A 17,163-nucleotide genomic window follows, 5' to 3' on the forward strand; every position below is an offset into this window, starting at 1 on the left:
GATTAGAAATCCCATCGGAATGATAGATAAGTGGGAAATCAACAGCATGAAGGTGCCACCACCATAGCCCACTGGTTTGCAGATGAATTTTGGATGATTTATGATCGATCGGAAGATGCATGTTTGTCCCATAACAGAGGCCGTCAAGGGAGCACAGCAAAACATGGGTGTCAAAAAGGGTGGTGGTTAACAAGTCAAGCGCATTTGAACAGTAGAGCCGATCACCATGGTGGTCAATAAAAGAAGAAACCATAGCTGGAGAGAAGCAAATGGCAGTTCACAAATCATGACATAACAAGGAGACTGGAAAGAAGCAACTCCAGTTGAAGGTTAACATAGTATGGACCATTTGGACCATCTCTTACAGTCACTTGCAGATACAACATATGAAGTCATATATGCTTCTACTACTAGACATGTTCCCCTAAGCAGTCAACAAGAATGGAAGGGGTGTTCAACTTAGAAACACACACACGCGCACACACCCCTTGTGAACTCAAACTCATCTACCATTCACAGAATGATGATATGATCAGAGAACCATCTTGCAGGGTAACAACTAACAAGTAACAAAGCAACTTACTGTACAGGTGACTGTACAAAAAGGTTCTTGGATGCCGACGTCAAACCCGGAACGACTGGGCCTTCGAGACTTCCAAACCCAACAATTCCATGCAGTCCTAGACATACACAATAATAATTCATGGATCATGAGGCTTGACATTAAAACCTATCTACTCATCATCATCATCCAGCTCAACAAGCTGTGCTCGCCTCTCAGCAGCTTTCTTCCTAATAAAGAACCCCCACCTCATTGCTGCCTTGATCTTTAACCATCCCACAACAGCTTTACCTGGACGTGAGCGGTCCTCGTCATAACTTGGCATAGGAGATGCCATGTAAGGTGGGTAAGAAAAGCCATCTTCAGGTACGTTGGCATGGCCCCCCATACTGAAGAGTCGGAGCAAGTGTTGCATATCTTCATTCTCAAGCATCTCATGACTTCGTAAGCGAATCTCTTCCTCTGAAAAGAATTCATCAGCGCTCTTGTCTCGGTTGCTGGTCCAGTCATCAAAAGGATTAAGATTAGTTGGCTGCATGGAAGAACCAATTGTTTGAAAACCTGAGGTAGATGACTGTGGAGGACCAAGGGCCAGGCCAACAACACTGTTATCATTTCTAGTGCTTAGGAGTTGTTGAGGATTGCTGATCAGTTGTTGATGTGGCGCGAATGAGTTACTGCCAAGCTGTGTGCGGGAATCAGGATTTACAAGCTGTGACTGCATTGAGTATCCCGATACCAAATTATCATTGTACCCTGTTGCCAGAAATCAGAACCAGTAAGCAATTGAGTTAACAATTAAAACATGATTTTCTGATTTGACATCTGCAGTTGATAGCACTTACCTCCTGCTTGTAGGGCTGAATGAACAGAAGACTGCTCGGATGGAATTGAAGCTGGCAAGCGTGGTAATTGCACTTGGTGGCCTGAAGTATTAGAGTAACCTATTTGATTGATCTGCTGTTCATTTTGGGATACACTTACCCTCCTATTTTGATTGAAGTTCAGAAGTGACTTGCCATCATACTCAATAACCATATCCCAATTGTCATATGCTTTCTTCACCAATGTATCCACATAGATCTGGAATTAATTTTCAATGAGCAAAATTATTTTAAGTGAGATAATCAAAACAGCAGTAAAGAGCAGCCCTTGCCAGAAAGAACAAAAAATGTGAAAAAGTTTATAGCTGCAAGCTCAAATCAAATTCGAAACAGGCCCAAGGAAAAATTGCCTTGCCATTACATTAACCTCAAACTTGCCTCCAAGAAAAACCAGTTTATGAACACATAGCTTGAGATTGATTAAACAACATGATAGTTGGAAGTAAAAAATGGACATTCAGAGAACTATGTGCTTATATGAAGTGATTGGGTTCAATCATGCACACAAAAAAAAAAAGGAAAAAGAAAATTTGAGAAATTGTTTAAATATTCCCTAACATGGAAAGGCATCAACTATGTTTACGCTTTCTAACATAACCATAAGTGATTTCTTCAAAAGTACAACCAGGTAATGTTTACACAAAACAAGTAATGTCCATTGAATCACACTAATTACTGATTACTCTTCTTCATATCTAATAAATCTGATTTTACACAAAATATTTTGGAATCTAATGATAGGCTTGTAGATAGATTGGAGAGAACCTTATATTTATGACATGCAAAGTACTAGCTTTTCTTTCTTTTCTTTTCTTTTCTTTTCTTTTCAACAAAAAAACGTACTTAGCATGTATAGAAAATGCTAGCTAATGATTTTGGAAATGTATGTTACTCACAAGAACAGAATCATGAGCTATCAAGGAAACATTAGTTCAGGTGGGACAAAAAAATTCAGATAAGGCATTAGCAAATTGTTATCTGGGACAAGAAAGAAGAATATGATAATGAGAGAAGAAGTTTGGGGGCATTTGATATATGAGAATAACTTCGTTATGCTGCCATTCACAGTGATTCATACCTGTTTTTGGAAAAGTTTAAGTTGTATAAATCCAAAATATGTACAAGATACGAGGAGCATACCCCAAGTATTACAAAAGTCCGAAGAACAGAGAAAACAGCACAAAGCTAAAACAGTAGAGGAACCGGTTGACCGGTTCTGGGTTTTTCAGAATCCATAAACAAAGTCACAAGGCACACATTTGAACTGAAAATGTTTAATTTGGAAAACCATGCAAGATAGAAAACATAAGATAGAGGTGTTAAATGAGATCAAGTACTGTAACAAGATATTCCAAGCTCAAAAATTGAGTCGTTCTCAACTAGCAGTTTTTACTTATATTTGCCATGGGCAAGAGGACAAATAAGTAAATGGAACTTAAAAGGGGGAACTATGATTGAAACTATTGGGCTGATAGTGCTGTATGAAGGCCGTCAAGCAATGGTGTTCATATACTGCTCCTAACAAACATGGAAACATGAAACAAGACATTCTATTTTTTTATTAAAAAAAATAAAAAAGGAGAACGCATGATGAGGCCAACCTTTTGCTCATCAGAAAGGGAATTGGCTGCATAATACTGTTCCTCTGAAATAAGGCCACTCAGCTCATAGATGTTGTTGAAGACAGCACCAACATTTCTTGAATTGTCAGGATAATAAACATATAGTTTTCCGCTAAGAACGCAAGTCTTTGCATGCTCCAAGAGAGCATCCCACATCTTATTTGACATGCCACTTCCCAGAATCTACATCCAACAACTTTCTATATTAGAAGGTAGGTACAAAGCTAAAATTCATAATTCAATAACCGAGTCTCAGTCTCACTTACATTCCGTAATTTCTGAGAATCTTTGACTGCAAGACGAAGGAAGTCTTCAACTTTAAATATTCCTTGATTATTTAGCCTCTTGTGGAATGAACCATCCTTGCCAATTTTCTCCAATCTCCATACATCATCATCCAGTGCAGGTGGATAGTGTTTCTTGTACACTGTCAATTGGGGAAAAAAATGCATATTCAAGAAGAGTTGGAACAGGAAAAATAATGAAGAGCAAAGCCATGAACTAACATTCCCCTCTATGGTCTTTAACAGTAAAAGCTTCTGTCTTGGCCTCACGAATGTGTATGCCCTCAGAATACCCAGAAGCAACCTTCAAGCCAAGCCTGAACTTCCTGCTCCTTATCCAACTTGAGTTATCCGTAAATGTGAGATCTCCCAAAGATCCTACCCCTTCTTTAAGTGTTACTTGCAAGTCTCCAGTCAACAATGGTCTCTTTCCTTCACGCTCTTTTACAACATGGCTTTCAAATTCTTCTTGTGTCCAGCCTTCCTCAGCTTCATTGTTGAAATCACCTTCAAGAACTACAACATCTAGTTTAACAGAGGCTTCTGTGCCAGAAGTGACAACGCGTCCAGTGCTCGCATCAACCAAAACAATATGGATTGCGGCACCCTGCTCCCCCTCTACTTTTCCTCCTGTGAAAAGGGGAAGAGACAACCTAGACCTAAAGTGCAACTGCAAGTTCCTTCCATCTGGGGCTTCAATTCGCTTCGGGGAAGACCTGTCACACATAAGAATAATAAACCACCCCTAAGGATGAAACCATACATTCTTAATTCTTACAGAAAATGAAAAGGACACAGTGGTCGTTGCTTATATATCAGAGTTACTAAAACACAAAAGTTATATCTACCAAATTTTACAAACAAGATAAATTTGCTGCATTCATGACATCATCAAAATTTTGCAATCAATTCAATAGCAACAATTCTGCTAATATACTAAATAGTGTACACGCTTTGTTAGTCAACAAACAAGACTTGAAAACATACAACCACCAGAGATTTCAGTGCATCACCTTTTTAACGAGAACTCACATGTAAGTCACATGCACAAGACATGATTCCATTTCCAACACCAATAGTTGATTTTCCTATTACTAAGTACAAGTTTAGTCAAAAATGAAAAATGAAGAAGAAAATCATAAAATTTTGGCTTGAAATTCAAAAAATATAACTCATACATCACAAAATGAACTACAACCAAATAATGGTCAAAGATATAGTTTACCTTCCAATCTGTCTAGCAGGACCTATCTTTGCTAAAGCACGCTCCACTTCCTCACTTACCTGTTTGGCATAAAAAGCAACACTGCAGTAAGAAGCCAATAATAGCTGAGCAATCAAAGTTGTCCTAGAGGTGCCCATTGACTTGGCTCTATAGCTGGAAGGAAACTCCCTGGCTATTAGGGTCAATGATGGTAACTCTAATTCATTATTCAGCTGCTACAAGACCTTCAAAAGTTCATAAGGAAAAAAAGAAAAGAAAAACAGTACTCAAGCAGATGACTAATGCCGAGAATTTAGGAGCTTGACTGATCAAGAATCAATTTTTTGCAGGATGAGGGTTTGCTTTCTTATTTGTAAGAGGAAATGTTCCGATGCTGTTGGGGGGGGGGGGTTCAATACCAAACTGCTGTGTTAAGAGCTCCTTTAATGAATGAAACAGCTAGGCCTTGACAGTTCTTCACTCTCAAGCACCTCAGCTGCACTTATCTCTTTCAGGGAACCAGCCTTGATGCATTGTGAGTGAGACAAGATAGCACATGATCAAAGTGATGCATCTTATCTCCAATGTGATTCCTGTGATCCTGGTAGTGATTTTAGATACTCTAGTGTAGACCTGGGACTTTATCAAATTCTCCTGATCAAAAAAATCCAAACCCTAAACTTGGATTTGATTTCTCTGCCTCTGCATTTTGAATCATATCTATCTGCCACCCCAGATGCAAAGAACAAAAACTAAAGGATATAAATCTTACAACTCTACGAAGAATTGGTTCCAACGATGAGCAGAGCTTCTGTAGACTATCCACCTTGAGAGCTTCTACAATTACACTGCAGAAAGCATATAAATTTACATTAAAATCCAACTCAAAGGGAATGTCATGCAATGAGATAACTTAGATTTATCATGTTTCCCAGTAATCAGATATAGAAACCAATGAAAATAAATAATAGGAAGCTGCTCTCAAAAAATGTACTTCAATTTCAAAACAAAAAAGTTCAATTTATTCGAGAAAGATTTTGGTTTGCTGAGGTAAAAAGCATTTAGAGATGACACTCCTTTGTGGCATGCCTCCATTTAAGTATCATTGGTATTTATCGATGTGCAATCCCGACATCAGTCATCCCAGAAACCACGATGCATGTGCATCCAAAACTCTGTTCATTGTCAAATACACAAGATAATGTACTTAGTGTGTGGTTTTACTTATGATTCTCTTTATTTAATTCTAGTTCTGTTAGTCCGAGGAAATAAAGGTTTTACTAGTCTCTATTAAACAGGTCATGACCCATGAGATTAGCATGCAACAAGATCTATATGGTTAAGTATACATGTAAACTAGGGTTAAATCAGTCCATAAGGTTAGTGTTGACAGCTCATGAATGTCTCGGTAAGCTCCAGGAAAATTCTAAATTTGCTGAAAATGCATGCCCAAAGGAGAAAAGATCAGATACTTTCAGTAACTATTTATTGCAGGGAACAGTGCATAAGAGGATACTGTGTCCGGAATCTTCCAGTGAACATAAAAGTGAAGGTAATTGGTTTTGGTTTCCCTTTCAATCCACTCCATGTCAATCAAAGAAAAGGCTAAACAGAAATCATATTTCAAGATTCGTTGAACTTTAGTAGAAGAGAAAGATGAAGGTAATTAGTTTTGGTTTCCCTTTCAATCCACTCCATGTCAATCAAAGAAAAGGCTAAAAAGAAATCATATTTCAAGATTCGTTGAACTTTAGTAGAAGAGAAAGATGAAGGTAATTAGTTTTGGTTTCCCTTTCAATCCACTCCATGTCAATCAAAGAAAAGGCTAAACAGAAATCATATTTCAAGATTCGTTGAACTTTAGTAGAAGAGAAAGATTAACCCACTCTTACCCTAGATTTTGTTAATCCAGCTTAGAAGATTTACTAACCAATTCTCAAGGAAAAAAAAAAAAAAACCAGGTCAGTAGGCTCTCGCATCTTTCAATCTTGACCACTATTTCAAGCATCCAAATATACAGCTATGCTGACAACTTTGAGATATAATCAGGTCAAAAAATGATCCAGCAGAACAGAACCCAAAGTAGCAGGCCAGAACCCATGTTTAAAGTTTTAATGTAATCAAACGAACAGCTAAAATGAGAGTCAACGCAATTCAACAATTTATACAATTTTCCAATTACCCCAACATTAGATTAAAACCACAAATTTCAAAATTTAAACTGAAAAATTACTTAAATTAACATTTAAAATCAGCTAATATTCAAAAGAAAAAAAACACACAATTTATAGTCATTTATTTTAAAATTTACCTAGCTAAAGCAGGTCTTTTACGCTCTGGCTGCTGCTGCTGCTGCTGCTCCTCTGCTCCACCACCTTCTAAGCCCCTTTTCCTTCTAGCCATGCTATTAGTTCTCTCCATATACCTAGTGTGCATGTCTCAAAACCCTAACCCTTCTTCTTCTTCTTCTTCTACTTAAATCTGCAAAACACCACTTACAATTTCACGCTATCAATCAATCAAAAATCCTAACTAATCAGACAGATCCACACTACCACAGTAATCTAGCTCAATTTCCACCAGAAAAACACGCACAAATCCAAATTTAGAAACCAACGATAACGACTGCAAAAGACAAAGTAGAAAAGACAGTGATTTTTACTCTAATTTTCTCGGAAACCAAACAGATTTTGCAACTGAAAAAGTAATTATAGCGGCAAAGAGAACCTGACAGATAATCTTGGACTGCCAAAATAAAATGATCCGTGTCTGGTGAGAGCAAAAAAAAAAGGTTATATCGAGAAAATCGAAAACATAGAGTACTGTTGATTAATTTAAATAAGTAAATACACATAAATAAAGTACTTAGACTGAAATTGACTTTTTCCTTTCTGTGCATTTTTTCTTTTTTTATATAGTAATTTGAATGGTATTTCTTTTTCATCCCTATAGATTCATTGATTCCACCTATTATCCCTGGAGTTTAAGATTTTCCAATATTATTCTTCTAGTTTGGAAGATTCAATGTTACCTTAGTCTTTGAATATTCTACTTATTCAGTTTTTTTTTTATTTTTTCTATATTTATACCATTTTATGGGGATTTGAAAGGAAGAAAAAAGATAGAATTTAAAATAAATAAATAAACAAGTGTGAGTTTTTTCAGTAGTTATTAGTAACAAAGAGTGAAATTGAAAAACATTTTAAGGCTATAGGACTAGTTTTGAGAAATTATAAATTAAAAGTTAAAAGTGGTAATTAATGAATCTACAGGGATAGAAATGTAGTTTACCCCAATTTTGGTGGTATTGTTTTGTTTTGTTAGTATGCTGGTCTTCTTTGGAGACTCGTACTGAAGCCACAGAAGAGAGAATGATCACGTACTCTATGCACTGCTGTAATCCTTATTACTCTAATCCAGTGACGTCACTGGGATGACTTTTCGTATGAGTGGTCTCTTTTTGTTAAAGTATATGTAGCCCTTATTATTTTATGACTTTCCACTTTTATCTTATTTTTAGTATTTCCACCTCATTTTTTAAAACCTAATGGAAGAAAAATCCACTTTCTTCGTCTTTTTTTCTTTCATTTTATTAATTTCCTCTATTTCTTTCATACCAAACCATGCCTGCAATGTTGTGAATTAAAATCCTCTTTTTGTTTTTTCGAAAATTTGCACAGCTTATACATACAAAAAATGAGCTATTTAACTCACGCGTGTTGAAGGCTATAATTTTTTTAAAAAATCTCTAAATATGCAAGTTATTTTCTAAAAAAAATCAAAACATAAATTAAAAAATTCATGCAAACATTTAATCAAATAAATCAAAATCATTCATGTAAATAAATAACATTAATAATAACTAAAAAAAATTAGAAATAGATGTGGGCCAAGATATTTAATGATGCAGAATAAAATATTTAATCATTTGTGTTTACTGATTTTGCTTTTTAAAATCAATAAAATATAGTAGAAATAAAAACAAATATAGAATTGAAAACATTATGCAAGGCCAGACATATAAGAAATAATATTTAAGAGTAAATATTTTTTTATAAAATAAAGCTCACTTGTACAAAATAAAAGGAATTATTCAAAAATTAAATACAAAAAATCATTTTTAAAAAACATTATAAAAAAAAAGACTACAAAACTCATGGCCATCATAACATCAAGATAAATTGATCAAGAAGAAATTAAATATAACCATAAAACTAATTTTTTTTTAATAATAAAAAAGTAATGTAAAATGTTAAAATCTCAAAAGACATTGAGAGAAAAAGATTTAAAACTGCATGAACTTGTCAAACTCGTTGCCCATGTCAATAAATCAGAAGCATTGCACATGAAAAGCTCTAAAGTATATTCTCCATCAAATCAAAGGTTGAAAGATGAATACAAGGGGAAAAAAACCACACAAAAATTGTGATTAAAAGAATGGGGGAGAAAATTAAAATAAAAGATAAATTAGAGGGTATCAAAAAAATTTAAATTTGAGGGTTAATTTAAAAACAATTAAACTTTAACAAAAATAAAAATAAATTAAAAGAATGAGGGCTAAATTAAAAACAATAAAAAAAAATTTATTGAAAGATGAAATTAAAAACCAGCAAAACTTTAACAAAAGAGTAAGAGGAAAATGATCAAAAATTAAAAGAATAAAGACTAAATTTATATATATATATATATATATCATAAAAAAATTATACTTTAATGACTAAATTGAAAACAACTAAAATTTTATAATATGACAAGGGACGATAATAAACAATAAAAAACAAATGGGCTGAAAATGACAAATCTAAAGAAAAGAGGGTGAAGATGCATTTTCTCTTAAAGAAAGAGAAAAGAAAGAAGAGAAAAAAAAATGACTTCCAACAAGAAACCAATCATGAAATGTCGATATGTGCCACCTCATAGGAAAGAGGACAAGACGGAAGGGCAAGTTTGGCCACATGATGGGTTTGTATGTACCACCAAAACACCGCAAGCAACACTTACTCGTTATCGAGTAAATGTGACGCTTCAACATCTTTTTTAAACAAAATAATTGTTTCCTAACATAAAAATATAAGAATGTCCTTCATGAACCTGAGCATCACAAAAAAAAAAAAAAAAAAAGAATCATAGTGAAAGTACACAAAAACCTCTAGACGCATGCCTTGATTTTTATCTTTTGTAAGGATATAATAGTATTTCTATCGTATTTCAAGGTATAAAAAACAAAAAAATACCTTAGTTAACAACTCAATGTAAATAAGTATTTAAACTATTTTAATGTTTTTGAAAAGACTAAAAAACTCTTAGCAACAACTCAAGAAATTGTTAAATCCAAGAACAAAATCTTATTTTTACTATGCAAAAATGAAAAATATTAACATACACCTAAACAACCTTTTAATTACTAAGGGATTAATTGTAAAGACCAAAATATCCTTAATATCATTACACTTTTTTAAAAAAAATTAGAATAAAAAAATAATTTTATCATAGTAATTCACAATAAATCATGTCTATTACTATAGTGAAAAACCAATAGATGACACTTTTGCTCATTTATATTATTCTAAACAACCATGTGATGTATCAATGAGTTAATATAAAATTATTCTAGGCTAAACTTTTAAGCTAATATTATATCAATAATTTAATAATTAAAATTTTGAATCACATGACTCTCGCTCTTCCCAAGATAGTGGTGGATTATGAAACTTTCTAAACTAAAGAGTTTTATTTAAGATGTGAGCTGGTGGATTTATGTAAAACCATTGTTGTAGTTTCACCTAATAACTTGCTATTTTAGGGCTGACATGGTTATTGATTATATCAGAATAATGGAAATAAATAATTAATAATTTATTAATCATAAAATGATGTGGACAGATTTAATTAAGTGTATAAATTTTATTAATTTGTTTCGTGAATTAAGTTTATCTAATAATTTTTCATACAATGATGATTGAAAATCCTCTTTTATTAATTTGGTTAATCAAGGTAATTTTTTCTTTATTTTGTAAGCTACATAAATAATAATTAACAAAATGTAGGATCTAGGTGAAAGATTGAAGAATATACAGGGGCTGAAATATAATTTGCCGGTTGATATTTTTAAGCTTCTAGAGTGTACTGTGTATCAGTGGATTGTTGCTTCAGTTTTGTTGTTATCGTCCGACAGAGGCATCTATCGTGCGATTTTAAAAAGGTTCAAGTGATACCTGCCACGTCACATCGACGTGTATTTTATCGCTCGAGTGACGTCACTCCTACAGACGTCATTTGCTTCTTTTATACTTTTTTTATATATTGCAGGTGTTGCTTCGGAGATAAAATGGGCTAAGTTTTCCTGGACAACATTAATCAATAAATAATGTGGGCCCCCGTTTCTTTTTTCATTTTTCTTCATTTTTTATTAATAGAAAATTGGAGACTTTTTTTCCTTCAAAATCATATAAAAATCAGTGGTAAAAAAATTTTATAAGCAAATTAGTGGTGTTTGAAAATTGTAACCATAGCTGTTAGTTTTACTTTCTTTCAATACAAAAAAAAAAAAACCAATTTTTCTTATCATGTTGTTAAAAAATTAAAATACATTTATTGAAAATTTAATAAAACAACGTAAAAATAAAATTTAAAACAATCCAATTTTTTTTCATTATGTTTATAGAAGTGATAGTTTTTTAAAACCTGACCCAAAATTCAGAATAAATCACCAATAAAAGGTTTAATCTCATAATAAAAATAACAGTCTTAACAAAAAAAAAAAAACAAGTTTTATATAGGTGAACCTAGGTTTTTATCCAAGTTAATTATTCTTCTATCTTTTTCAACCCAAACTAACCTAGTCTTGAGTTGGTTGTGTTTTGAGTTGGCCTAACAGGCCAATCCAAACAGCTATTTCATTAAAAATAAAAATTAAAAATCATAGTTTTGCTTTCTTTCAATATAAAAAAAAAATCATTTTTTATTATCATATTGTTAAAAACTAGGATACATTTACTGAAATATTTAAGAAAACAACTTTAAAATAAAATTTAAAACAATCAAATTTTTTTTCATTATGCTTCCAGGCAAGGTTGTTAAAATCACGGTTCAACTCGTAAAATCGTATGTTTTTACGAGTTAATATAGACTTTACATATTAAATCGTTCATAAAACTCGGAAATCAATAAAATCGGATAAAATCGTTAAAATCGAGTGAAATGGTATAAAATCACGATTTCACCACCGATTGAACGAGTCTACCCACGGGAAATAAAACTTCAATGTTGCTGCCAGGTGTCGCTTGCCTATTGGCTTTAACATATCAAATGCAATTAAGAAATTCACCGAATCAGTCTTTTCTCTTCTCTTCACATTCACAAGTCACGTTCTCTGCACCAGCCACCAACCACTTCTGAGAATCAGCATCCACACAGCAACAACGGTCAACGGCTTCTCTCCAGTCTTCATAAACCATGCTCTTTTATCATTGCAAAAGTTCTTGACAGGAGTGGATGAGATTAACCTTCCACATGGTCTGTGGTTACAATGTTTTGATCTGGTGATTTTTACCATGCTAGATGACTTGCTTGAAATTGCTCAGGGACACCAAAAAGACTACCGGAATATGGAAGGGACACTTGTTATTGCTGTAAAACTCCTGTCAAAGGTGTTTTTACAGTTACTTAATGAACTTGCACAGCTGACAACTTTCTGCAAGCTATGGCTAGGAGTGCAGAGTGCTTAGCCGAATGGAAAAATATCTTAAGGTAAAAGTGAAAGGGAAGAAGAATGAAAATCTTCAGGAAACGATGCCTGAGCTTCTTAAGAACACTTTGCTTGTAATGAAGAGTAGGGGAGTGCTTGTGCAAAGAGAACTTTCCATGCGTGCTGTCATCAAAAGTGGGTTTCTTTGAAGATGTTATCTAGTTAATAGATGGAGGATTTAACCCCATAGTCTTTCTTTGAATTCTCTCATCATGGGTTCCGGAATTTTGAGCTTGAAATTTATATTGACTTTCTGGTTGATATACAGGACTCAGAATTTGAATCTGAAACTTGTATGTTTTAAGTAGTTTATACACGGAATTAAAATATAGTGTACCGTTGTCTAGAGATATGTGATGGTTTTGCAGATTTATATACAATTCTTCAGATTCTGGATGCTCTGTGGGCTGGTGATTATTATGATCGGAGCATTCAGTTAGCTGTTTGTATGACTTTTATTTGAACAATGTATTTTAAAATATTTAAATTATGTATGAATTTTTATTTGAAGCATGTTTTTTAAGGTGCTTGAACTATATATGAATTTTTATTTGAAGCATGAATTTTTTTTAGTATATTTTAAAATTCCTTATGATTTTACGATTTTACGATTCGAGTTTGTATGCAGCTTTTCGTGTCATGTTAAAATCACGATTTTAACAACCTTGCTTTCAAGAGTGACAGTTTTAAAAACCTGACCCCAAGATGAATTCAGAATAAATCACCAGTCAAGAGAGTTTAATCCCATGATAAAAACAACATTGTCTTAACAAAAAAATAAATAGCTAAGAACCATGTTTTATATGGGTCAACCCAGGTTTTATCCAAGTTAATCATTCTTCTTTTTTTTTTCAACTTCCTAGTCAGCAGAGTTCTCGCCACATCTTGAATCAATAACAGTAACAGTCTCTTCCGGTACAAGTTTGTGCTGGGTTAATGGCCTCCACAAAATATCTCCTGCCTTTTTTAGCATGTAATTCAATCTCCGAATTCTTTCTGAAAAAGCTGATAGCATTATTTGCTTTAGAGAATTAAATGTTTCATCAGAATCACCAAACCATTCTACCAAGTCATTTGACAAATCTTGTGGCACAGGCGGCAGCACAATTACAGGAACCCTGGAAAATACAAGAGGAAACGGGAACAAAAACAACTTAAATAGACAGAGTGATATCTCAATTATGCATAACAAGATTGCAGTTGAGAAATAATTGATTCAAAATTATCTAGTTTAGAAAAAGAAGAATGATTAAAACTACCTATTTCGCAAATATGACAATAATGGCACCTCTTTAACAAGGCCATGATCTTCTAAAACAACAGCAACAATATCAAACCCTCGAAGTTTTAAACTCTCGTAAGCTGAAATGGTTCCAGAAATACCACCTAACCTCCCATCTCCCATAAGAACACCAGGTAAGCGAAAATGCCTGGTAACATATATGGAAAAGAAATTAATTGACGAAGGAGAATAGTAATATTTTTTATATATCTTTGCAAACCACTGTCAACATTTTTAGTGCTGTTGAGTGACTGTTGGACTTGGAATATATTTAAGGCTTTCCTTTTGCAAGATAACTGAAATATGCAATTCTGTGCATCCAGGTTATCACAGTGATACCATAAGTGCTAAATTCATTGCCACAAAATGCACAGATCTTACTAAACCTGGTTCATTTCTTCCATGTAACAAGAATCTCAAAAAGAACAGACAGAAAGAAGGGGAAAAAAAAGCTTCCTTTAATCATGTCCTCTCTAGTTCACATTATCTGTGGGACAAAAAATGAGCACAATCAACTCGACTAAGTTTTAGTTCCAAATTAGTTTGGTTGACTTCAAAAATTCAGTTCCTATATGCTGTTCTTCCACGTATCCTGTAAGATTAAAAAGATGCACAATTCAACTGCCAAAATGGAATGGTTAATTAATATATAAATTCTTTTCATTCCTTCCATCCTATCACGTATTCTCTGTGATACACCAAATGCACATACCATATAACAAAAACTTAAATTCTTGTTACTTTTTTCAAAAGCACGGACCTCAAATGAATAAGTATAACATACATTCAGGTTCCTAGGCAGAGAACAGGCACAATCATCAAGCAAGATATTCATATTCACTGCCAACTTGTTTTTGGGTACTTCTTTTTCTGGTTCTTTGGTCGGTAAGAGCAGGACTTGAATTCGAGATCTTAATTACTCCCTCTCCGTTAGAAAAGCAGCGTAGCAAGTTCTTAGTCTCATTGCTAGGATTGTTTTGCTATTTTCCACCTCTCGTTTAGTTACATTACTACCAAACCAATTCTCAAGGTTACCTTAGATCTTTAGGGAACAAATACAAAAAAAAGCCCACAAGTTTGCTTTACTGGTGACTAAGATTAACATGTAAAAATAAAATCAAGAAAGTGCAGCCTTCAATCACAAGTTTCATTAGAAGTCAACATAGAATCAAGGACATCTTGTAAAACATCGAACAAAATTCTGAATCCCAAATTAATAACCAAATGTGAGGTAATCCTATAACCAGCAATAAACAATTAACATTAATTAACAGGAGAAAAATGACCACATACTGGTACAAGTCGCATTGCAAGGTCCCAGGCGGACCCGAAATTGCAACCCCACCAGCAGTCTCAACCACACAAAAAACATCCATTCCCTCCTTTCTATCCTCTACTTTTCCCAAGGACTTCTCTAAAGTATCCAACACTAAAGAAGCCTCCACTACTCCATTCTCCTTCTCTGCCGCGCCAAGTGCGGCGAAACAGCCCCCTTCCATGCATACAAGGTTTCACAAACTAACTCCGAAACCACATGGAACCCATCTTTCACAAACCTGCTTTCCTCACTAAAATTCAAATTATAAATCCCTAAATTCTGACCCTTGGTATTAGATTCGTCGCACAAGAGTGAATTAGCAGCAGAGAGGGAGGAATTGAGGACGGGATTTGAGGCAAAGAGAGAAAGGTGAGGAGCGAGGGAGGAGAGTTTACAAAGACGAAATGGGAATGAGAATCGGAATCGGAAGGGAAAACGGTTTGGATTGGTTTGAGTTAAAGGAATTTGCGGGGTTTGGTTCTGGTGAAGGGAGAGAGGAGGAAGGGAGAGGCGAGGCCGGTGGAAATTAAGGTTTTGCCGGGGGAAGTGTTGGAGCCCCATATCATGTATGTTGCGAAGGAGAGTAGGAGGTGCAATGGCTGTGAGGAAGTTGTGGAGAGGAATTTGCGGTGGATGAGGAGGAGAGAGTGGCAGCGGATGCGGCGATGGCGGAGGAAGAGCATGGGGACCGCTGAGGTAGAGAAACCCTAGAGGTGGAGTGAAGGGAAAGAGTGGTGTAACGGCTACAAGGCGTGCCAAAATTTGAAATGTAGAGGGTAGTGCGTGGGGGCGGGTTGTCATAGGAGGATTGGACTTTTGCGATAAAAGTAGGTGAGCAAACTGATTTGGTAGTAGGCACTGCAGTGATTGGTTCGCTGTCTGACCTTATCTAATTAGGTAGTGTTTTATATTTTTGCTTTTCTAAAAATCAAAATTTCTTATAAAAGTATAAAAATAATATTTTTTTTTATTTTTTATAATTTATTTTTATATTATCATGTCAAAATTATTTTAAAAAATAAAAATATATTTTTAAATAAAAAATAAATTTTAAAATTTTGTAAAACATGGTTCCTACCAAACAAATACGTTTTTAGGTAGTGTTTGGAAGTATCATAGCGATTATTTTTAAAAATATTTTCACTAGAAAATTAATCAAAATAAATATTTTTTTATTTTTAAAAAATTATTTTTTACATCACCACATCAATCCAAAAACATATAAAAAAAATTAATTTTAAGTAAAAAAACAAATTTTAAAATTTTGTAAACCAGGTTTGTACAACAAAAACAAATGCGTCTTTAGGTGGTGTTTGAGAGTGTAGTAGCTATTGTTTTTCAAAGTATTTTTCACTTGGAAATCCATTAAAATAATATTTATTTTATTTTTTAAAAAATATTTTTATATCATCATATCAAAACGATTTAAAATATAAAAAAATAATATTTTTTTTAAAAAAATCAAATTATTAGTCAATGCACTTTTAACCACGTTCCCATAGGAGGAATTGACAATTTCATTATTGGTTCATTTTGACTTTAGATAAGGAAAGGTAAATGCTTGTATGATAGTATATGGTAAATATTATTTTTTAAACTATTTTTAAATTAAAAATATATTAAAAAAATATTTTTAAAAAAATATTTTTGATATAAATACATCAAAACAATTCAAAAATATCTAAATAATTAATTTAAAGCTAAAACTTCTATAATTTTTAAAAAATATAGTTGGACCTGCAAGGATAAAATATTGTGAAAGATTATAAGGTGATGTCAACTTGAAGTTGATCAATGTATTTATAATAACTCCATTTATTAAATTATGTGGAGCCATCCACTTGCATCTCTTATCTTTTCAATTTAATTTTGACATTGAAATTAATGTCCATACCATGATCATGTGAACAGTACGTGTTTTCTGTTCATAAACGCTATATTTTGTTTTTTTTTTTCATTGTACTATTCACATACACAGTGCAATTTCTTTTGCTTTTCATTTTTTGTTCATCAAGCTTGATTTCTTTATAATTTCATCATTCCATGTGATATTAACATAGTTTTATATTTGCAATTTTTTTTCTTTCCACGTGTTCGTACATATGCAAAATGTCAGAGGACATCCCATTAAAGCTTGATTTATAAAATATAATTTTAGGTTAGGGTTGAAAATAAAATTAAATGAAGAATGGCCAATATAGACAAATAAAATAATTGACAACCAAATTAAAAATTGACAATTTCAATCCATGCTAATTTA

General features: G+C 33.4%; 2 protein-coding genes across 3 annotated transcripts; both read right to left on the reverse strand.

Annotated features, from left to right (window-relative positions):
* Nucleotides 1-270: 270 nt before the first annotated feature.
* LOC118033224 (calmodulin-binding protein 60 B) lies at nt 271-7,438 on the reverse strand. 2 transcript variants are annotated; one of them, XM_035038126.2, is made up of 9 exons: nt 7,284-7,438; nt 6,868-7,037; nt 5,329-5,404; nt 4,578-4,636; nt 3,575-4,068; nt 3,335-3,495; nt 3,048-3,251; nt 1,408-1,645; nt 271-1,318 (listed from the first exon to the last, which is right to left on the reverse strand). In XM_035038126.2, the coding sequence occupies exons 2-9, from the start codon at nt 6,990-6,992 to the stop codon at nt 735-737; spliced, it is 1,941 nt and encodes a 646-aa protein (XP_034894017.1). In that variant the 5' UTR covers nt 6,993-7,037; nt 7,284-7,438; the 3' UTR covers nt 271-734. The 2 variants fall into 2 exon arrangements, with proteins under 2 accessions (XP_034894017.1, XP_034894018.1); XM_035038127.2 differs by having other exon boundaries at nt 7,219-7,365.
* A 5,510-nt stretch (nt 7,439-12,948) lies between these two features.
* LOC118033249 (bifunctional dethiobiotin synthetase/7,8-diamino-pelargonic acid aminotransferase, mitochondrial) lies at nt 12,949-15,738 on the reverse strand. The gene is made up of 3 exons (XM_035038167.2): nt 14,879-15,738; nt 13,563-13,733; nt 12,949-13,421 (listed from the first exon to the last, which is right to left on the reverse strand). Exons 1-3 carry the CDS (start codon nt 15,082-15,084, stop codon nt 13,163-13,165), a joined length of 636 nt encoding a protein of 211 aa, XP_034894058.1. The 5' UTR covers nt 15,085-15,738; the 3' UTR covers nt 12,949-13,162.
* Nucleotides 15,739-17,163: the final 1,425 nt, after the last annotated feature.

The sequence above is a fragment of the Populus alba genome, chromosome 18, assembly GCF_005239225.2.
Source record: "Populus alba chromosome 18, ASM523922v2, whole genome shotgun sequence".
Taxonomy (NCBI): Eukaryota; Viridiplantae; Streptophyta; class Magnoliopsida; order Malpighiales; family Salicaceae; genus Populus; species Populus alba.